The 23,687-nt window shown below is 37.5% G+C and overlaps 1 protein-coding gene across 1 annotated transcript in view; it reads left to right on the top strand.

Moving 5' to 3' along the window:
- The first annotated feature begins 252 nt into the window (after positions 1–252).
- Positions 253–23,687, top strand: part of Itga2 (integrin, alpha 2 (CD49B, alpha 2 subunit of VLA-2 receptor)) — a 69,092-nt gene continuing 45,657 nt past the window's right edge. The window contains exons 1-6 of the mRNA XM_013018509.1: positions 253–315; positions 3,084–3,229; positions 16,857–16,966; positions 18,927–19,018; positions 22,086–22,200; positions 22,363–22,490. Coding sequence (XP_012873963.1) covers positions 253–315; positions 3,084–3,229; positions 16,857–16,966; positions 18,927–19,018; positions 22,086–22,200; positions 22,363–22,490 — 654 coding nt within the window. The remainder of the gene's footprint in view (positions 316–3,083; positions 3,230–16,856; positions 16,967–18,926; positions 19,019–22,085; positions 22,201–22,362; positions 22,491–23,687) is intronic.

Raw genomic sequence — 23,687 nt, 5'->3', positions numbered from 1 at the left:
ATTCAATAATCACTATCCTAGTCATTGAGAAAATAAGACTGAATGAAAGAAACCATGTCTGGTCTCTCAAGAAGCTTGCATTTTAAAAGGCAGAAGGAGATATTAAACAACAAATATACACAGGATGATTCGGGATTGTAATTGTTAGGATAGACAATGGGGAGTGGGGTTTTGTGCTTGATTAATGATGGGAGGTCTCTGTAAGGAAAGCAGGGTGAGGGGAGGAGTGGCCTATTTGATCCAAGATCAATGATGAGGTGCCGAGACCTCAATGCTGCACTGGGAGAATGTAAGAGCAATGCAGCTGCAAGGACCGTAAGCAGAGGGAACTGGACATGGTCAGGGAAGTAAGTACAGCTAGAACACAGTGAGGTGAGGGAAGTTGAAGGAAGTGAGGGCAGACAGATACTTGAGCACCAGACTGGACTCTGTAAATACAGCGAGGGATTTCAACGTCAGTGCAATGGCAACACCCTGGGGGATTCTAAGCAGAGACTCAGTTCTCCATAAGTGTGTCCACACGTATATTGACACATAACGTTAGTAAGGTAGACTTCTAGATGACACAGTGAACCGCAGTTTTCTTTCTTTGTAAATCAATAATAGTAAATGTATATATGCTGCATATATAATAATGTTCATATGCTGCACATATATGCTGCATAATGGCTTTCCCCCAACAGTGGACATATATACGATGGTTAGCCTATAAGAGTGTATCACCTTGGGAGGTTCTAGATAGCTTTCTTTGTTTATGTACACTATATGTTGTTTGGCCAAAGGCAAAATCACCCAGTAATAAATTTCTTCAAATGTGTGCCTGTTTTTATGATTGGATGTAAATTTAATATGCATATATTAAATATAAATATGTATCATTGTCAGTGGTGGGGCTTGAACTCAAGGCCTGGGCACTGGCCCTGGGCAATTTTGCTCAGGGTTAGCACTCTTTCAGCCACAGCATCAGTTCTGGTTTTTCTGGTGGTTAATTGGGGACAAGAGTCTTATGTACATTCCTGACTAGGCTGGCTTTGAAGGGCCATCCTCAGATCTAGCCTCCTGAGTAGTTAGGATTAGAGGCATGAACCACCAGTGCCCAGCTCCACACCTGTAATTCTAGCTTCTCAGGAAGATGAGATTGGTAGGATTTACAGTTCAAGGTCAAATCAAGCAAAAAAATTAGGTGGATGTGGGGGTGTGCACCCATAACCCCAACTATAGTAGGACACTTAGGAAGGATGATTGTGATCTGAGACTAGCTCTGGGCAAAAGTTCAAGACTTTACCAGAAAAATAACTATAAAAGGCTGATGTTGTGGTTCAGGTGGTAGAGTACTTGCTTAGCTGGAGTCAGGCCCTGATTTCAAACCCCAGGTCTGCCAAAAACAATTAATGCTGATGAAAGAATAACTCTGTCACAATGTTATTCAATTACATGATTTCTAAGTCTAATTAATGAGAGAACTACTTAAGCCTATGTATAAATTTATAGTCATTTGGTAACTTAAAAGAGAGAGCAGTGTAGCCTCTCTGAGCTTTGATTGATATATTTGACAGTTGGTAAATACTAAAATAGTATTTGTGAGTGCTATACTACTGGGTGGAGATGATGTTTTCTGAATGCCAGTTAGGACTTTTTTACTTCATTTGTTCTGCTATTGCCTTGGCATTTTATTTCCTTAAATGTAAAAAGGGATTCCCTGGGAAAAAATATTAAGGATAAAATTCGCAAATACATTGCTTTTGCTACAGAGAATTTCAAAATTAATACTGTACTTCTCTTCCTAGCAGCATGTATTTCTAAGAAATATTTATCTGAGCTTTCTGCACTGAAACCCCAGTAGAGTGATTTAGGCAACTGGAAAAGCATACTGACTAATTGGATCCCCAAAGCTTTCTCGTTGGCTTGGAGTGTCTCTTGGAGTGCTCCACAGAATCTCCCCGAAGTTCAGAGGCCCCAAGGAAGAGCTTTTCATCTAGCTGTTCAATTTCTGGAACTGTAGACTTCTGAAAAGCCATGTACTTTCAATGTTGCCCTACACCAGAGTGCTCCTTTGTAAAAGCACTTATTAATGGAACTTTGGTATCAATTTTAAATAGTCCACCGTCTTTAGTGTCTGCATGGATAAATGCTGATGTGAATTCCATTGCCATCTACACAGAAAACACTGTAACACAAATTCCTCCTTCCATAGAATGCAGGACTGCAGTACTGGTGCTGTCTGCTTTGGGCAGGAAACACAATTCACCTTATTGTTTCCTGCTTTCTTTTGTTATCAGAAACAAGAATGTTCAAAAATAAAAAAGAAGTCTACCAAGGTGGCATGCTATTTGCTCCTTATTTCATTTCTAAAAACATAGATTATCATTCCAAAAGGAAAATGAAAAAGACAAGCTATTTTTGACAGTCAATCTCATTGACATAAATGCAAATATATATCTATATCTATCTGTAAATATAGATAAATATAATGGCCATCTTAACACTTTCATTCTCCAAAAGTGATCTTTTCTGAAAGAAAAGATGATCATTTTCAAGGAGCTGTGATAGTTTTTCGTCCTTTGACATGGTCATCCCTGCTTTTCCAAAAGACATTCCAAGTGGTCATGCCAAGATAAGCAAAGCATTCAGAAGAAGTAGAAGGTTACTGTCAGACCCTGCACTTGGGTGGCTTAGAGTCGTACAATGTTAGAAAGGACAAATAGAATGCAAATTGCTTAAATAATCTCCAGAAGAAATACAGTTATTTAAGAGTTTAGAACTTTGAATAAACCAGGCAAGTATTTAAATTCTGTCCTTATTCTTAGCACTGTCCGGCTGTGAGATACTTCCTAGATCCTCAGAAATCTCTGACGACAAAGTAATTAGTAACAATCTTCTGAGAACAAGGATAGAGAAGACAATATAACAGGAACATGAAATGTTTAACATAGTTCCAAGACCCAAAGAATTTTTTACGTTAGAGATGATTGCTATTATTTCTTGGTAAATACTAATAAGAATAATCACAAGGTCAAGCAAGTCTTTTAAAGCAACCTTTGAAATCTATTTTATGCAATTATATTGAGAAACTGTACATAAAGACTCTGTTTTTATTTGTCTTAATAGGCATTTTAAATTACTGTTTGGCATACAATGTTGGTCTCCCAGATGCACAACTATTTTCCGGTCCTTCAAATGAACAGTTTGGCTATGCAGTACAGCAGTTTATAAATCCAAAAGGCAACTGGTAAGAATGTTCTCTTCTTCCCTCAACAAAGTACTATCTACCTGTATGTAATATTTAGCTAATTCTTTGTTTGAATGTATATATGAATATATATTCATTGATAATCCTCAACTATTTTCAATGAATGATCTGCCTTTGAGCTCTGACAAGTACAGACTGGTAATTAATGAGATAACAATAATTTTTTTAAAGAAAGAATTTCTCTGAATATCCCATAACAAATTAATAATGCCAGTTTGACTGTTGGGTTAATAGGTAAATGATGGATGAAGACAGATAGACAGACAGATAAATAGATAGGTTGATAGAAAATATTGTCTTTACTTCTTATTATATGAACTGATATTTTTGTCTTTTATAAGCAGCAAGCTAATGATATGTAGGGATCATTTCTAGATAATGAAATTGCTTCCTAAATTTTCTTCTTCTGCAAAGCTTTGACCATTCCCTTCTTTCTGCTTGTCTACCTCTTTCCATGTGGGAGACAGTCCTTAGAAGCACCAGTGGGAAAGTTACAATCATACCTCTCTCTAGAACACTTAGCATCTTTTATTTTGCCCCAACAGGGCCTCAGCTTTTTAACGTTGGGCAAGGATTACATTTATAGACAGTAGATAGTTTTTCTCCCTGGTGAAAAACAACTGCTTTCATGAAATTGGAAATGTGTGTATGTGCATAATGTATTATATCTATATTTTTATATATTTATACTTACTGCTGGTTTAGGGTTCTGACAATAGTGTTACAAATAAACTTAAGGGAATTAGATGATCTTGAAAATTGCACTTAGGAAGAACCACAGGTCTTCCTTTGTGATTGCCTTGTAGTCCCATCACTGGAATTTTATCTTCCTGTTGAGGCAGAAGTTTACATTCTATCCCCATCACCTGGATTTTGATGTCTTGATCACTACCTTCTAGAACATTATCCAGCCAATTATGATATGTATTTTTGTGTGTGTATGACTGAAGTTCGATACTCTAAACAAACAAATTCAAAAATATAGTCTAAAATCCAAGTTGGGATTATATTGGAGCAAGCCTGTCTGTGTGATTGTAGAACAAAATGAAATCATCATGTGAGAGGGTTGTGTGTCCTGGAAGCATCTAGGACGAGGAGAATGGTGAGGTGGGTTTAAAGTGGTGGAGATGACTGGGCTGCAAATAAGTGTTAACTTATGGGAAGCAGCATACGTTGCATTTAGAAGCATTAAAAAGAAAGTAGGTTGGAAACCCCAAAATTAGTAATTACTACAATCATTTGGGATAGAAAAAATTGTTTCTATTAATTGTCAACTTTTTCTTTGATAAGCATAAAGTAGTAAGAAGTTTTGAGCTTGGAAACTAAAAGATGAAGCTCTCAGGAACCTATAATTCTACATAACCAAGCCTAACTTCCCACAGAATCCAGACTCAGATATCTTTACTTTAGTACCTAATAGATACATAAAACTTAACTGAAAGAAAACAAATATTTGATTCTGCATACTAGTTAATAACCAAAAAGCCTTAGCTCCTTCTATGGTCTTTCTTCTAGCATATTTCATCTATAAGCCAAACCCATTGGTATATCAACAAACTATGAGCTATGTCTAAATACTTGCTCTCATTTCCCTGGTGGAAGCCAGCACCTGTTCGTACAGATGCTTCTGCAGCAGCTTCTCAACCTGTCTCCTGCTTTCCTGTGTCTCTCCTACATCATCTTTTCTCCTGCATTGTCTCTTCCTCTCAGCCTGGAGTTCAGGAATCTTGTTTTGTTTGCTGGTGTGCCCTCAGGGCCAAGTAGAAGATCAGTAACTGTTGAATGCTGTTGGATATCTACTTCCAACTGATTTACAGCAGTAGAAGTATTTAATGACTTAAATGAGACTTTCTCATGAACTCTAATGGGTACTACATGAATACAGCCCATGTAAGGGTAACTTTGAGTTGAGTTTGAGGTTATTCTTTTTCAGAAACATGATAAATTTAAGGAAAAAAGCCACCATTACTAATAGATGTTATGATAGATGAGAAGCCAATTGCATATTGGAAGAGAATGCAACAACTGGCCAAGTTGCTAATTGGAAGGTAAATAAGACTGAAAAGGATAAATTGTTGACGGGAACCTGTCAAGTAGGGTCCTGGGAAAAGGCGATTCAATTAATTGTTGAAAGACAAGTCAGATTCTATTAAGTTTCTCATGCTGATAGAATTAAGTCAAGACTGAGGACACCAGACATCTCTAAATCCTGCCTTGGTCTTCTCATAACATTCCTGAAAGAAACATAAACACAAGACAATGGCTCTGGGAAACAAAACTTCATTCTGTTACTGTTCTGACTAGTGCTTTGAAGGTGGAGCTGTCTGATGATATGCAATATTCAATGCCAAGGGTCAAAACCTTCCTGCTCTCCAGCCGGCATTTAAACTCCATCCAGTATGAGCAGACCCCACCATGTTATGAACCTGTCTATCCTGAAGAGCCAAAGTGTGTAGAGGTGATAATCAGGAAGGAAGAGAACAAAGCTGGCAGCCAGCCTGCTAGTTAGTGCCCCTTCTATGATCCTGTCTTACAAATCAAACAAAAGAGGCCAAGGGCCTCCACTTCTAATCCACTGTAGACAAGGCATACTGTAAAATGCAGATAGTACAAAGTACAGACCTTAATTTTAAGGACCATGGAATGATCACTCAAGAAGACTGGTATGCCAAGCAAGCAACCATGAGTAACAAAATTTGATGCCAATCCCTTGTTTGACAGTTTGTGTGCCTTCAGTGTCCCTAGCTGTATTAACTTAATATTAAGATCCCATTATCTCTTTCCAGGGTTTGGGACACCAGATAGAGAGAGAGACAAGGTTTCTTTACCACCTCTGCTGCTGTGCCAGTATGCCTTGGCTCTAAGGACAAGGCTGTAGCCAGGATCTGGCCACAGTTACACCATGCCAAAGCTAGGTGGGTCCCAGTGAGGACAGGCAGCCTTCGCAACACTCAAGGAAAATAATATGAAAGTCTGGATCCAGAATTGCCTATTTGTTTTGACAATTGGCTCCAGGCCCTTCCCCACTCTTAATTTATGACAATCACACAGACATTATGGAAGTAGCAGATGTGGGAAGAACTGTTTCAACATTAACTTTCCTCTGATCTTAATGAAGTTAACTTTCAGCCCAGAATATGGTAATACTATGAGGTCCTTTAATAAGCTGTGAGTCTTTTCTCTTGAGCATAAGATATGCACATGTGCAAACACACACACACACACACACACACACACACACACACACACTTTTGATTCCTTTGCTTTTGACTCACTGCTTGCCTGCAAGTTGAAGTGAGGTTTTGGCGCCAGTTAATTCTGCCTCTTTTGACTCTCTGTATATCTATTTTAGTCTGTAACACATCTTTCAGTCCTTTATTTACCTCAGACAACTCTCTTCAGGCTCTAGTAGTCTGGGTTCTTCAATCACAATGTTATTTATAAAATAAAATTATAAAATTGTAGCTGCTTCCAATGTCTTGTGTTTCTAAGAATTTACAGACATATTTTATATCAGAATCTACTCAGTTTTTAACAAAGCAATCTGGACTCTATTACTAGTCTTATTTATTAGACATTTTATTACACTTGAAGCAAATAGAGGTGAGATGCCTTTGATAATTCTCAAGAGCCTTCGACAGTTTCAAGCAGACTAGAGAGTTTTAAAGGCAGGATGACTTCACAAGCAAACACCAGAGGAGTTCCCTGCCTGTAAGTAGAGTTGTGTTCTGCTCTTGCTCAATGAAGGCAGAGGAGGACTAGCCTGCCCTGGAGTTTTTATTCTATACACAGGATGTTCAGATGTGGATGATGCAATTCCTATCACAAACAATCTGAGATATGTTTAAAATCATTTCCTGGAGTTGTGGTGATACTGTTTCTGTTTGTCCTTTGAAGGGGTGGCCCCAAGAACAATCTGAGCTCATTATATGACTAAAACATTTCAAAACTGCAGTCACTCTTGTGACAAGGACTGACTGAGGACGGATATTTCCAGTTGGAGAAATTGGATTTCTGGTTCTGCTGGGTTCTAGTTCCTTTAGACGAGAGGAAAACAGAGAATGACCATATGTCATAGAAAAAAAAAGTATTTTAAAATCTTATGTAATGACATTATATTGTAGTTTTGTTTTATTTATTATTTATTTATTTATTTTGTCTGTATGGGGCTTGAACTCTGGGCCTGGGCGCTGTCCCTCAGCTCTTCAGCTCAAGGCGAATGCTCTACCACTTTAGCCACAGCCACTTCCAGTTTTCCCAGTGGTTTATTGGAGATAAGAGTCTCACGGTCTTTCCTGCTCCGGCTGGCTTGGAACCTTGATTCTCAGATCTCAGCCTTCTGAGTAGTTAGGATTATAGCCATGAGCTGCCAGCACCTGGCTTATTTTTCAATATAGAGAAAGTTTACTAATACTCTGTATGTTGTAATTTGATATCACCTTCCTCAAATATGCCTATAGAAACATTTGAAATTAAAAAAGTAATTCTCTAGCAAACCCCAAAGAAAACCTCAATTGATTCTTTGATAATAACCAAGTACTCTTTCTGTATCAAACACACTATACTCAAATAACTCTAGGAGCTTTGTTAAAATTCACCCTCTCTTCCAATGGAAAAGCTAAACTTTGAAACTTTAGGTAGTTTACCTAAGACTTGGGGGCGAATAAATAATAAAGTTGGCAAACTACTTCAAAACAGAGATAAGATGATCCAAATAAACATATTTTTGTAATCATTCAAGGAAGCAGTGGTAAGATATAGTTAGTATTCCTAAGTACGACCTAAATTTTATTTTTACACCAACTTTATAATGCAAGGTAAGGTTTCAGACTTTGAAATTAAATTTTCTATTATTCTCCTTACCCCATCAATCTTCCATTGGCTTTACCACAGCATGTTGTCTGGGCCTGGAAATGGCTGCCACTCTCCTTTTCATCCTCTCATAAACAAAGGTTCCTCAGCCAAAGTGAGGGGCTCCAGCACAGCAGTGTTTCCCATAGTATCCCCACCACTACTCCCTACGTGACTTAGGGACAGTCCCACAACCTCTCTGGAGCACAGAGCACGTTTTGTCCTTAGGGGACAGAATGAAGCAAGCCTCTTCTACAAGGATGAAGTAAAGCTCTTCAAGGACTAAAGCACCACCCTTATGATGTACTCTTACTAGTACCTCATCAAATTACACAAAGAAAATCCAATTCCTCCTTATTGCTGCATTCTTGTGTCCCTCAACCATTTCACACCTTTCCTGGATTATCATCCTTGAACATTGATTAGCTCAAGTCTGTTTCTTCCTCTTATTCTTGGCCAAGAATAATATTTGGATCCCCTTTCCAAAATAGCCATGCCTTGCCTTTCATTCCTTAAGTTTTAGCCAGTAACATCTTTATGTTCCAGAGATGGATTCTCTTCCCATCACATTATCCCGTTTGGCTTGTAGATCCCATTCCCACCTCATAACAAATGGTTTGCTTTAACTTTAAATTTAAGTAAAAATTTAAAAATATAAATTCTTTTTCCAATATTTTTACTTATTTATAATTTAGTCTAATTTTTGATCCTCTAAGACATTGAGTACGTAACTAGAATATATTCTTGTATAGGTTTTAGGACACTAGGCCCATGTAGCATCAAACCATTGACTCATCTATACTTATCACACATTTACTCTGTCATACATTCATCACACTATGCTTGCTAATTATTTTCTCAGTAAGTTACAATAGTATTTATGGTTTATTTTAATGATCATCATAAGTTATATGTTAACTATGCCTTGCTCTGAATTATTTCTTCCTTCCTCTTCTGGACACAAGTTTCAGTATGCACATACAGTATGCCCAGGTAGACACCCAATGTTTGTAATCTTACTTAGGGGAGGTTTACTGTTCCAGTAATGAAACAATGTTCACGAATCCATGAAATGCCACATGCCATGGATTAGTCATGGATTGACAAGCTTTCCTCTGGAATGATGTCTAAATGTCTATTGCAGACTGCTTTCTAGCATCCAATTGTCAGAAAACATGTCTATCCACGTCTATATGAAGAGCGATGCAAGGGAGATGCTAGATGGCACAGTGAAGCTATTTGTTAATTGTTTTATGGCTCAGATTATGGGAAATAGAGCACATACTTCTCTAAAAGACTTCTCAGTGAACTTAATAAGATGGAAATGATGTGGAACTTGGAAGGAAAGAGCATGGATGCTGATCTAAGCTTTGTTGTCACATAGATACTCAGGGTCAGTTTCTTTACATGAAAATAGAAATAGTTCTAAACTTATACAGTATTTATAAGGATCAAATGAAATAATGCATATAAAAGTGCTTTATAAACTATAATGCAATTTTTCAATGCTGTTGCTTTTCTAATTTTTAATCACTAATAAAAATAATCAAATACCAAACCACCAAAGATACTAGATCACAGGTCTAATTTCTGAAATATTTTGCTCATTAAAATATTACACACCCCTACCTAGAACAAATCATGCTAAGTGAGGTAAGCCAAGCTCCGAGAGATACATGGCGCATGTTTTCTCTCATATATGGAAGCTGGATCTAAAGTTTAACTGGACATGGTAACCTATACCAAACCCTAGGCGTTCCTACACAGATTAAATGAGGTCACTTTAGGGGAGGAACCCAAGGCTGTAACTTCTCTCAACATTTAAACTACTATTTATTGAAATTTAAAAAATATCAGGATAGTCCAAGAATGGGGATTTGTATCATCACCATGCTCTATGGTGAATATTTAGCTTTTAATTTTGATTTCAGAAAAACTGCATGTCAGATAAGTTGAAATAACAATTTTTATTCATTCTTTTGCTCCTGGTTTGTAGGGATTTTTAGCTGATTTGTAGGGGTTTTGTTGAGGCAGGACAATAAGGTTTAGATATTTTGCAGTAATGAGGTTGGTGGACTTTGCCTGGTGAGCCTGATGGACTTGGCGAGGTTAGCCATCCAACTGTTAGGCAAAACAATGTGACAGCCAAAGAAGTCTGAGGCTTAAGTACTAAAATTGCCTATCTGCAGGTGCCTGGTTGTAGTATTCCCTTTATCTGACCCCGGTGACTACTTCCTTTAATTGTTTTTTGCCCAAAGTCTTGGGATCATTCTTTACCTTCCCTACCCCTTCCTTACCCCTCTTCTTTCCTTTCTTCTTTCCTTCTTTCCTTCCTTTCTTCCTTGTTTATTTTTTACATCCTCATATAACTCTCAACCCCTTAAGAAATCTTACTAGTCTTACTTTCACAAGCTGTCTTAAATAGGACCAAACACACCACTTGTACTTCTACCAGTGAGAGCCCGCCATCATCTCCAGTATGGATTATTGCAATTACCTTCAAAGAATTTCACCTCTGCTTTAATAAAATCAGTTTCAACAGGGCAGTCTTCAGGTAACCAATCCTCCAAAGACTTTCTTTTTTGACTCAGAAGGAAAAAAACAAAAAGCTTTTAATTACATACAAATTTCGGTATGATCTAGATCCTGAATCAGTCTGGACTTATCTCCCTCCTGAACTCCTGCTCCAGTCACAGAGATTTTGCATGTGTTCCAATAGCCTGAGTTCTTTTACCAAGTTCTATAGCTCTTGCCTTTACTTCCTTCAAGTCTTTACTTAAACATCACCTCTCGGTGAGGCTTTCATTGACCATTCTAGTAAAGAGCACACCACCTTCTGTCCTGTACCCTTAACTATATTGTTTTATTTTTCCTCCAAAGCACTGACCAATATCACCATACAGTTTACGTATTACATTTCTTAGCTATTTTCTCCCATTGGAATGTAAGCTCTGTGACCAGAGATCTTTGAGTGATTTATATACTAATGTATCTCCAGTGCCAAGATACCAGTGTAGTGCATAGTAGGTCTCTTCCCCATATACCAGTCTCACAGGTTGTGTACCTCATAAGCCAATGCACATGGTCTTCAGGAGAATACGCCCTTTGGAGTTTTGCAACATTCCAGTCCCATAGGAGCTCTACAAATAGTTATTGCACTGAATAAAACAAAATGTTTTGCCATAGTATTTTCAGTATACTTCCATCAGTAACCTTGAAGGAAAAAAAAATCCTTGGTATTGAAGGGACACTTGGAGAGTTTGGAGTCTCAGACAAAGGAAGATATTTATAACAGCTTCCGGATTGTGGGCTTACAACTATCCTACCTACACTGCCATAAATACTGTTTACTGACTAAACAAAGTATTTTAAATTCCTCTGGAGGTGGGCAAATTGACTACTTTTTGGGAGTCTACATAATCACTATTTTCCCACAAGATAATTGAATGGTAAGTGTTATTTAGAGTAGTCTTGGAAGAGTTCCCAGTTTCAACTGTAGGAAAAGAGAAGTTTATATCTGGGGATTTTGTTTTGCTTTGAGAAACAGCACACACAATTTTTAGTTTGCAAGAAATATTTTATTATTTTCAGTCTTCAGACCTATAAATATGGCATAGTTCATCTGTATGAGCCAATTAGAGTGTGGTAACATCATACCACAAATTGGATGTTTTCAATACTTCTGAAGAATTCCTGTATCAGGATTATATTAGAGTTGATTGCTAGTGAGATCTTTCTTCTTTGAAGCTCCCTTATCACTCTATCCTCCATGATTTTCCTTCTGTGTGCATTAGAAGATCTCTTCTTATAAAGAAACTGGTTCAATAAGATTAGGGTCCCACATTATAACCGAATTTTGTACTAATTAATAAATCCTCTATCTGCAAACATAATAACATTGGGTACTACACTTTCAACATGTAAATTTCACAAAGTATTATTCCATCCACAATATTACTATTTACTGAAAAAATAATCTTCTTTGATTAAATGTGATTTTTCTTTCCTTCCTTCCTTCCTTCCTTCCTTCCTTCCTTCCTTCCTTCCTTCCTTCCTTCCTTCCTTTCCTTCTTTCTTTCTTCCTTCCTTCCTTTTTTTCTTCTTTCTTACCTTCCCTCCTTCCTTCCTTCCTATCTTTCTTTCTTTTTTCTTTTTTTTGGTCAGTTGTGGGGCCTGAACTCTGGGTCTGGTCGCTGTCCCTCAGCTCTTCAGCAGAAGGCTAGCCCTCTATCACTTGAGCCACAGCACCACTTCTGGCTTTTTCTGCTTACATGGTACTGAGGAATAGAACCCAGGGCCTCATGCATGCAAGGCAAACACTCTACCACTGAGCCACCTTCCCAGCCCCAATGTTGTGATTTTTCTGTATAAGAAATTGTTCTATTTTTTGGAACTCCTCTGAAATGCTTGTTTTATTTTATTCAACAGCACAACTCTGCATGAACTTTTTCTTTGTCTGGTTGACTAATTATATTAAATCCATTGCTTCAAAGTTTTGTCATAGTTCAGGAGGAGGACTTGCCTAGAAGTGGATCTTCTTCCTTAACCTTCATAACATTCTGTCCTGGTGTGTCTCTTCCAGCTAACAGCTGAATCCGTAAAAGTTTATAGATTAAAAATACCAGCCTCCCTAACTTCTTGCCTGATTACTTTAAGGAGGTCACAATTCCTTGGGAGTGGCCATAGGCTGGTGATGTCATGGATGGTTCTCATGAGGGTGAGCTGTGAAGAAAAGGATTCCATGGGGGCCTCAGGGTAGGAGTGAGGAAGATTCTCTCCAGACTTTACCAATAAAGGAGATGGGCCATGATCTGTAAAAACATTCAGGTAGTTACTGGTATGCCTGGGAGGCAACTTTCTAATGTGTTTCACCGTATTCATGTAATGAGTCACACAGGATGAAGACACCCTTGTTCTTCAACAGTCACCACAGCAGTCTGCTTTGCCATTGTTCTTAACCTGTCGTGTTCAGATTTTAATATCACATAGTACTTAGAAAGCTTTTTTTCTCCAGGGTATTGCAACTACTTGCACATCTTCCTTGTTGACTAGCGCATAGCTGAGCAGATAGATAGACACCTGCCTCTCTTTCTTCTTTTCTGGTTGATTTAGGAGGGCCTCAGGGATGATGTCTTAACCTCTCTGGAACTTCAAGGTTATCACATTCTTAGATGAGGCAGGAGGAGGCGAGGGAGAGGGTGTTCAGGACATGCGTGGTGGATAGAAAGCAATGAACTATCTTTTGTACCTGTACCTTCTCCAGGAGGTAACAGGCAATGGGTGGTACTGCCTGACTGCTGGAGATTCTGAGGATCCAGATAGGTCAATTTTAGGTCAGAAACACTTACCTTTTGTTTCTCAGAGGTCTTTCTTATGCTGTGGTGAGAATGTGTGGAAATGCACATCATAGAAGTCATCTGAATTACCTAATTCAGTATTACCCGAACATTTCCTGTCTTTACCTGACACTGAAAGTAGCACAGCCTGGGACCCACACTGAGCGAGCGATCCCACACGATCGTCAAGCCCCTCAGCACCACACAACCATACATCAATTCCCACTGTTTGACCTGACTCTCCACTTCTGGTTTCTACTTCATGCTGGAGTTCAACTTAATCTGATCAAGTATTTTTCCAATCCAGGACTTGTGTCAGGTCTTCCTGCTGCTAAAAGGAAATAGTTTGAGCGCTAAGACCCTAGGCTTTAGATTCGGATACACAGATAAATTGGAGCTAACACAATTTCCGGCATGTTTTGCAGATTAAATTAGATAATTCTGGGAAGCCATGCATCCACTACAAAATGCCATCCTATTCACTTTAATTGGAAATCTTAGAATGCCAAGGGATAGAACCTCAATTCCCATGATTGTTATTTTCTATGATGTTTCCCATATTTTTTCTTTATTTTCTATAGCACTTATATGGGGTACATGTTTATATGATAGTAGTGAATTATCAAGCAGGATGTTCATGAAATAATTTAAATTAAATTTCATAGTCTTACCCTTTCCAACTTTGACAAGCAAAGCAAATGGTTAAAGCACAGATGTTTCCATTCACAGAACATTCATCAAAACCTGCTATAGTTTCTAAAGATTAAACTGTTCCATGTCTCTTACTGTCCTGTTCTCTTGTGGTCATAATCGTGTTGTGGGCACTTGTGTAGGGAACAGCATATTCTCCAGATGGAGAAGATCTTCAGGAAGTAAAATGAACCAAAGGAAGGATGTGAGCACCAGCCTTGTCCTGTATTCCAGATACAAACATGTCGTTACATATAAGGAAATCACCATCATATATTTGTCCCATATTTTTTCCAAGTATCCCCTTATGAAGACATTTCTCATGCAGATACTTGGATAATGCATCTGCCCCCTAAATGAACTAACCAGGACCATACTTATGGCATCAGAAGAACTAAAGAATAATGTTAGTTGTTGTTTTTGAGTTTTAATATGATTTCATTTCCTCAGAGAGTGCAGCTTTTTTCTTTCATGGGCCATTTGGATATTTATAACATTATTTGTGTGCCAGACAAAATAATCAATACAGGCAGAGAGGCAATGGCAGCAGCCTCTGTGAAGTACACCCATCTATCAGGTTATGTACCAAGTGATCTTGTAAGCACCATACAGCCCTCAAATTAGATGTTCCCTACTCCTGCTAGAGCAGTGCTCACCCATATAGCAGCCTCTATCCACGTGTTGTTCCTGGGATCTTGAGATGTCAATTATCCATATGAACAAATGCTCATCATTTAAAATGTGTGCTAAATTTAAGCACTTAGGGGAAAAAAAGAATGATACTTTTGGGCATTTACCCAAACAATCACAAACAAGGTCTTACCAAAGCTACCAGCACAACCATGTTTATCACAGCCTTATTCACCATAGCTAAGATATGGAAGCAACCCGGATGCCCCTCAGTAGATGAATAGATCAAGAAAATGTAGTCTATATACACACAATGGAATTCTATGCCTTCATCAGAAAGAATGACACTGCTCCATTTGTTAGGAAATGGAAAGACTTGGAAAAAATTATATTAAGTGAAGTAAGCCAGGTCCAAAGAAACATAGGTCCTATAGTTTCCCTTGTTTGCAATGACTAGTACCTGTCTATGACAAGGAGAGAAGGTCAAAGTCTATGCACATATGACCATATGAGATGATGTTATCCAAAATGTACTCCAAGATGGGAATACAAGGGTTTTTTCTTTCTTGCTATTGTTTTTAATGTACTATGTACTACTGTTTTTAATGACTATGTGATTCTTTTGTTTCTTTTGTAAGTTCTTCCCCCATGGTATGACCCCTGTTTTCACTGTATTTGATTCCAGTGTTCTACACCTTGTATATACATTTTTTTCTAATTTGGGGAGGGGAAGGGGCATAATGGAATGCTTAAATGGGGATGCAGGTTGACCCATTGTAACGATGAGATATATAGGACACTATGTTGAAAATGAACTCTACAATGTCAGCGGGGTTGGAGGGACGGAGGAGTTGGAGAGGTGGGGAGGGAAGTGATGGTGGGGGAAAATCAAAGGAGGAGATAACAATGCTCCATAGGAAATGTACTCATTACCCTACTCATGTAACTGTAACCCCTCTGTACAGTATCTTTACAATAATATATGTATAATTTAAAAAGAATGAAAAGCAGCTCATTACTAGTTTTTATACTGACAGCATGTTAGTTTGGCTATACCAAGTAAAATAAAAATATTATTAAAGTTGATTTCACCTACCTGGAAGGTGATCATATATGTCTGTAATCCTAGTAGAGATTGATTACGGAAGGATCATGGTTCAACAACATCCCTGGAAAAATGTTGGCAAGACCTAATCTAAACCAAAACCTTGGCAGGAAGCTCATGACTATCTCTAAGCTACATGGGAAGTTTTAATGAGAAAGATCACAGTTCAAAGCCAACTTGATAATCCCTGGGTTTTATGGCAAGAAATACCGCCATCTCAACGGAAAAAGCTAGTGTGATTATGTGTTCCCAGCTACAATGGGAAGTGTACATAGGAAGATTTCAGACCAGCACAAGCAAAAACTGAGATCTTAACTCAAAAATAACCAGAAAGCACAGTACTGGTGGTATGGTTCATTTGGTAGAGCGTCTGTCTAGCAGTTACAAAGTCCTGAATTCAAACCTTAGCTATTTTACTAAGGTTATTTATTATTTTTTCTAGTAAAATTCTTCATTTAAATTTTATTTGATTATTATTTTTTATTTCAATTGTATTTAAGTTCTTACTTTTAATTATATCAATGTAAACCATTAGTTTTATTAATGTCATTTATTAATATTAACTATATTATAGATTATATTTATTAGAATCTGATGAACTAGGAAGGAAGAAAGTCAATTATACAACATAAAATTAAGTGTGATTTTTACAGAGCTAGGTCAATTTTATCTTTTTATTTATTATTACTTTTGTGCATTGGTACTGTGGCTTGAACTCAGAGGCTGGGTGCTGCCCCTGAGCTTTTGCTCAAGTCTAGCACTACCACTTGACCCATAGCTCCACTTCCAGCTTTTTGGTACTTAATTGAAGAATCTCAAAGACTTTCTTACCCAAGCTGGCTTTGAATTATGATCTTCAGGTCTTAATCTCCTGAGTATTTAATATTACAGTATTTAGCATTACAAGTATGAGCCATGGGAATCCAGCTCAACTTTATCTTTTATAAACAATACTTAACATACTACAAGTAATGGAAAAAACTTCTGTTTCCAGGTTACTGGTTGGTTCACCGTGGACTGGCTTTCCTCAGAACCGAATGGGAGACGTGTACAAATGTCCTGTTGGTCAGTCTACTGCCACATGTGAAAAACTGAACCTGCAAGGTAAGTTTTGCTGTGAGTACCATTGCGTTTGTCATACACTTGTCTGAGAAATAATACCAAACACAACCCTCATTTTCTCTTGAAGAAATACAGATGGAGTAATACAGTTCCCCTGTAGTCCTATGGAGGCAATGGTATCCAAATTTCCAAGGTTTTACCAAGGTGCATGGGATTTATGATGTCCCCAGAACATAGACTGATTTTCATCAAACTTTAACATCATTTTGCTGATTAATTTTCTCCATATCCAGATATATCTCCCCCTTTCATGTTAGATACAGAAATATCAGTTCTAGGGTTGAATTTAGAGGTGCCAATGACTCATATGTTTTGGATGATATCTAAGTGATTACATTATAATAAAAGTTGGAAATTATTTTCTATTTTAGATGTTTAGATCTCAGATGTTTTCTATTCTAATGCTAGAAAGCTCCTGAAGATGAAATCTTAGAAAGATAAATGGGTGATATTTCCACCTAATATTTCCTGATACAAGTAAAAACTTCCTCAACATGATCATCACATCAGCTTTAGAAAAAAAATCAGGGCTGAAGCGTCAGAGGGTTCTCCTGAGGAATTGAGGCATGCAATGGAAAAACAAGGTATTGTCATAATTGAGGGAAAGAAGAAAGATATTGGTGGCTCCTGTAATCCTAACTACCAAGGAGGCTGAGATCTGAGGATAGCAGTTCAAAGCAAGCTCAGGCAAGAAAAGTCCAAGAGACTGTTATGTATAATTAAGCACGCAAAGCCAGAAGTAGAACTGTGGCTCAAGAGTAGAGCAATAGCTCTGAGCAAAAAGAAGTCAGGGATAGCAACCAGGCCTTGAGTTCAGCCCTAGTACCATAAATGGGAAAAAAATCAAGGGAATAAAGAGTTTTAAAATAGTGGCTAAGAAGAGCAAGCAAGGGAAGAAGCATTCCACACAAACTGTATGCTTAATTTGTACCATCATTTCTGCCTCCTTAGAGGGTCTTCACTAAGAATGACAGTATCTAGGTTGAATTGCAGGCTTGAGAAGAAGGGGAGAGTTTGATGTTACCATGGAAAGTGAGGGGAAGGAGTCTAACTAAATGAAGGTGATAGTGATGGGTTGGGCAAGATGAGTCACTGATTTTGAGAAGAATTGCAATGATCAGTAGTTCAAGGATGGATACAGCCATTGAGGCCAAGTTCAGGAGGAGAAGGGAAGCTGTAGAAAGTTCTTTATTGTATGTGGTTTTGAGCCAGAGTCTACCCATTTCATATTACCTATTTACCTATTTACTAGCTTATTTGTTTACTTTTATACCAGTATTGGGGCTTAAACTCAGGACCTTGTGTTCTCTATTGGCAGCTCTACCATTTGAGACATTCTACTTTTGGCTTTTTTTTTTGCTGTTTAACCATATCACAACAAAATATAAAAATAAATTTTACAATAAAGAGCATTAGAGGGGCTGGGAAGGTGGCTCAATGGTAGAGCGCTTGCCTTGTATGCATGAGGCCCTGGGTTTGATTCCTCAGCACCACATAAGCAAAAAGAAAAAAGCCGGAAGTGGCGCTGTGGCTCAAGTGGTAGAGCGCTAGCCTTGAGGTGAAGAGCTGAGGGACAGCACCCAGATCCAGAGTTCAGGCCCCACGACCGGACCCCCCCCCCAAAAAAAGAGTATTAGATAACAGCTAGCAGAACTGAAAAGAGTAGAAATAGCAAACAGAATCTTCACTTGTGTCCTGCTTGGTTAGAATATTGTTGGGAGAAAACCAAATAGGGATATGTCCTGCCCAGACCCTTCTCCTTAATGTCTTGCATTCTGCAGCTATACACTCTGAGCTCAGTTGCTTGTTCACCAAAGATATTCCAGTTCTGACACTACACCATGTAACTCCACCTCTTGGTTGTATGACTGTCATTTAATGAGTGCAAAAACATGTGTGAACCTGATTTCATCTCATCTTCAAATCTCTTTCCTTCTGAAAGCTTCAATAAGCATCCCAAATGTCACTGAGATTAAAAGCAACATGAATCTTGGCTTAACCCTCAAGAGGAACCTGGGAAGCGGAGGGTTTCTTGTGAGTATTTATCTTTCTTATTCTCATTTCTCTCCAGAAAGTTTGTAGTCAGCATCTTCTCTTCACCCTTCCCATCAAACTGAATCTTGAGATTCAAACACTGAGCTTGCTTTTAGATCAATGATGCTTTATTAAGATAGCTATTACAAAATAAATCTGGAGCATTCAGCAAAACCTTTATTACAGTAAGTTTTGAAAAGGAAAGCTAGGTTGAAGAGCAAAAGAATTCTGATTCCATGCTCTTGGAAGTTTCTACTTCCTGAAGAACGTTCAAGCTAGACACTAGTGATTCAGAAACTAGGTCTCAAAGGTAAAAGAATACTTTTGTTTTTAATCTTTAGTTATAATGGCAGACTAATGTGATATTATTGAAGGCACAGTGCCATCTTTTATTTCTACTTTATCTCTAGCTTTTTTTTTTTTGTCAGTCATGGGGCCTGAACTCTAGGCCTGGGCGCAATCCCTCAGCTCTTCAGCTCAAGGCTAGCACTCTACTACTTGAGCCACAGCGGCACTTCTGGCTTGTTTTGCTTATATGGTGCTGAGGAATCAAAACCAGGGAGGCAAGCGCTCTACCACTCAACCACCCTCCCAGCCCTATATATTATATTCAGCTTTTAAAACGATATAAAGAAAAGTTACCACATATCTGCAAAATAGAATCTTTAGCAAGCCATCTGAGGATAATTAATTTGTTAAAACTTGTATATCCAAAATAAACTTTCAAGCAAATTAAGGATCTCATATCACAAGCAAGATGAAAATGGAAATTTTCTAAAGGGAGGAAGAATATCTAAGGTTATAAATGCTAGAAGAAATATAGGAAATTGTTGAGAGATTGGACTTTATAAGAAATGTAAAACCCATACACACCCCTATATATTGAAAGATAAAACTTCAATAGTATTTGAAATTTCTACCAGATCATACAGGAATTGTCTCACAGTACTGTTCTGTTAAAATTGTTTTAGTAAGCCACAATAAACTGTGTTTATTGTGTCTATACCATGATGTGCTAAATTGGAAGTCTGCTTTATAAGCAGATTATTTTTAAAATGTAACCTATTTTGAAGATTGCCATTCTGTTTGTAGTAACAGATATTTATATTTAGGCAGCTTCATTACCAATGAGAAAAATATTTCTTGTAATTTGTGTTCAATCAGCATACAAATAAATACCACAGTAGATCTTTCAGGTTTTGATGATCCTGGAATTGCTATCATGGTTTCTTATTGTTTTTTAAGATTGAATGAGTTAGAAGAGGAACTATATTAAGAGTTGGGGATTATAGAATGTATTTCAAAATTTTTAATATGTAACTCTAGCAAAATAAAAGTGGAAGACAAGTTGAAAGATTAACTTAACAAGCAATGTATCAACATAGTAAAGATTGAAAGAAAGGGGAAAAAAGTTTCTTCACACACTTGAAAGGTCAAAATCATAAGATACTCTAAATGTTATGTGGAAAAGACTGACAATCATCACATTTTTTAACCTTCCTAAGTGTTGGGCTTAAAGCAAGAATGTTCTGGCACCAACAATTGGCATATTCTAATTTCAACTTCTTAATGCTGTTTTCCATTGCTTATGAAATGAAAACTAATACCCTATTCTTGCATACTTCTTCAGCTATTTTTCAAGGTGACAAAATTTTTTAAGAATGCTGATAAAAATTAGTATCTATTATTTTGTAAATTACCAGAAGTGCCAATAATAACTGTCCTCTAATTGGCAAACTAGACCATTTTATAAGAAACTGTATCATGTCCAGTGAGCATGAAATAAGACCACAGCTGCTTCTAGCTGCTAAGCTACTAAAAGTTACACTGGGTCAAATAAATTCCCCTTTGTTTTTTCCAATTGCTTCTCTAAAGTCCATTCTTTTCTTTTCAATTTAACCCATTGATCTCTACATCAGATCACTAGTTTATTAAATGCTTTATATACAATCCATGAGTTAGATGTTAAACACTTTAGACAGTCAGTGTCTTGACAAAATTTCTCTTTCTCAATCTTTCCATCTAGTGATTTTAATATTATTCAATCTAATATTTTCCATATGCTTTAATAATGTTTGAATCAGAGGTTCTTGGCATTCATTTAAGGCCTGCTGAAAGGAAAGAATTAGGATTATATTAGTGGACATAATAATTGGAGGATGGGTAGTGTAGTCAAAGACACAAGTGTCACCAGCTTTGGGGGTTGAATAACTACAAAGTGGAAATAAGGGTTTTAAAGCTTACAAAGTAAGGAAATACTTCATAACTAAGTTAAAAAACTAGTTCATGAACTTTATTTGTGTTTATCTTACATTTTTATTAATTTTTTAATTTTATTTTTGTTGGTCGTGGGGCTTGAACTCAGGGCCTGGGTGCTGTCCCTGAGTTCTTTGTGTTCAAGGCTAGCATTCTACTACTTTGAGCCACAGTTTCACTTGTGGCTTTTGAGTGGCTATCTGGAGATAAGAGTCTTACAGGGACTTTTTTTCCCTGGTTGATTTTGAACTGCTTTCCTTAGATCTCAGCTTCCTAAGTAGCTAAGATTACAGGCATAAACCACTGACACCTGGCTCAACTGTGTTTTAAAGTGTGATTTTTCACACAAAATCTGCTGTCTCTGACTCTCTTGGAAACACTCTGCAAGCTATTTCATAGCAGTGGACAGCAGGGACAGAGTGGCTTGTCCTTGCATGTAAAAATGTGTGATTTATTCACATTGTGTCCATACACAGCCTGAGCCATCTTCCAGGGATCCTGCCTGGCCCTTGGAGGCATTTGGCTTTACAGTTTCTGCTGATTAGAAATGGAAGGGACAGGAGGAAACTTTATCTTCAAACAGTAACAACAGCCATAGACACAGAGCATCTGCCACCTTTTTCTCCATCACTTCTAGCCACAGTACCCTGCAAGTTCTTACCCAAGGGGATTTATAGCTAGTTAGTTTTAAGAGTTGACAGATCCTAGACTCAAGAAAATTGTAGACATGATTTCTTAGTTCTGCCAGTAAAGAGGTGAAAGGTTATATTTCCTGTGCATGTTCACTTATAATGTTTTTATTTCTTTGAAGACATGTGGTCCTCTGTGGGCCCAGCAGTGTGGAAATCAGTATTACACGACTGGTGTTTGCTCCAATGTCAGTCCTGATTTTAAGCTGTTGGCCAGCTTTTCACCTGCAGTTCAGAGTAAGTTGCAAATGTGCTAAAGATTTGAGTTGGTGATTTACCTGTAAAGGAGAGGGTGGATTATTATAAAGTCTCACCCAGCTCTCTGTCAAGTCTTGTTTTTATGTGGCTGTGACGTTTGACCTACCCTGGACCTTTGATTCTTTTTCTTCTCCTGTGTAGCCTGCCCTTCCCTCATAGATGTCGTGGTGGTATGTGATGAATCGAACAGTATCTATCCCTGGGATGCAGTAAAGAATTTTTTGGAAAAATTTGTGCAAGGCCTAGAAATAGGTCCCACAAAGACACAGGTATGGACCTCGGCAGTACATAAACAAATCCATAGCTGTTTATTTTCTGAGAAATTAATGTCAGCCATGAAGTTTTAATTTTTGTATTTGTAAAATCTTCATATTTAAAGCATTTAATGGTAACCCTGAAAGTCAATAGAGACTTGTAACCCTGTTGGTTATTATTCTACCTATGATCTGATCCAAGGCATTCTTACACAGCCATGAGTGCCATAGCATTTTAACCTTCTCTTGGTAGCCTATTTTTGCCCCTCTAACCCATGAGTTCATCAATACATTTTTAAATTGGATCATGTACTTTTCCATTTGAACAAATGTCCAAGAGGGCTTCTACTTCAGAAGAATCTCTTCACTTGATTATTCAAGGCACTGTGGGCAACATGGCAAGATCCTATCTAAAAATTTAAAAATAAAAAGAAAGATGTCATTCTTTGGTATGATGGTTTCTTTCTCTTCTTCCTCCTTCCTTTCTTGTTTCCTTTTGAAATTTATCATTGGATCTTCCATTTACGAATATTTTTTATTGTAGAAGCACACTGAACCAATACCTAGAAGGAGTTCATAAAATACGGCTTCATGTCCTTGGGCTTCATTTAGTACTCCAATATCCCATATTTTGTGAGAATATTTTTTTCTACATACTTTTCTGATTGCCTATACATACTATATATACATGTGCATATATGCATATGTTTTATATACACATATTTATATAAATGTATACATTATAAAATATTGATGTTGCTTTTAAATATCAAAAAGACATAATAAATTATGAAATGCTTGAAGTTTGTATGAACTTTCACCAGAAAATCCAGTTTACTGAGACTTGTATACTATAAAGCCCCTATGAGAGAAATATATATGTATGTACGAATCTATGTATGTACATGTATATGCTTATTTTCTGTAGTTAAGCAGGTTACTCCACCCTATCATAACTGATTCTATTTCACAGTCTCGTACAGAATTCATGGCCTTTCTCTTCTGTCTTCTTTCCACAATGGATCTTAGTTTTTCTCCAGAAGAAGTAGTCTCTTTTCTTACCATCTAAATGTGACCTATCTTTAAGTTTTAGTATCTTTATCCCTTCCATTTTCTGTTAGAAGTTCTGTGGCTGTGTCATGAGGTCACTTTACCACCTTCTTCCGCTAATATTCGGCTGAAACCCACAGTTACTTTTTCTTGGCCCTGCCC

The sequence above is a fragment of the Dipodomys ordii genome, unplaced genomic scaffold (genome assembly GCF_000151885.1).
Source record: "Dipodomys ordii isolate 6190 unplaced genomic scaffold, Dord_2.0 Scaffold41, whole genome shotgun sequence".
Taxonomy (NCBI): domain Eukaryota; kingdom Metazoa; phylum Chordata; class Mammalia; order Rodentia; family Heteromyidae; genus Dipodomys; species Dipodomys ordii.
This window is presented reverse-complemented; position numbering and strand designations above follow the sequence as displayed.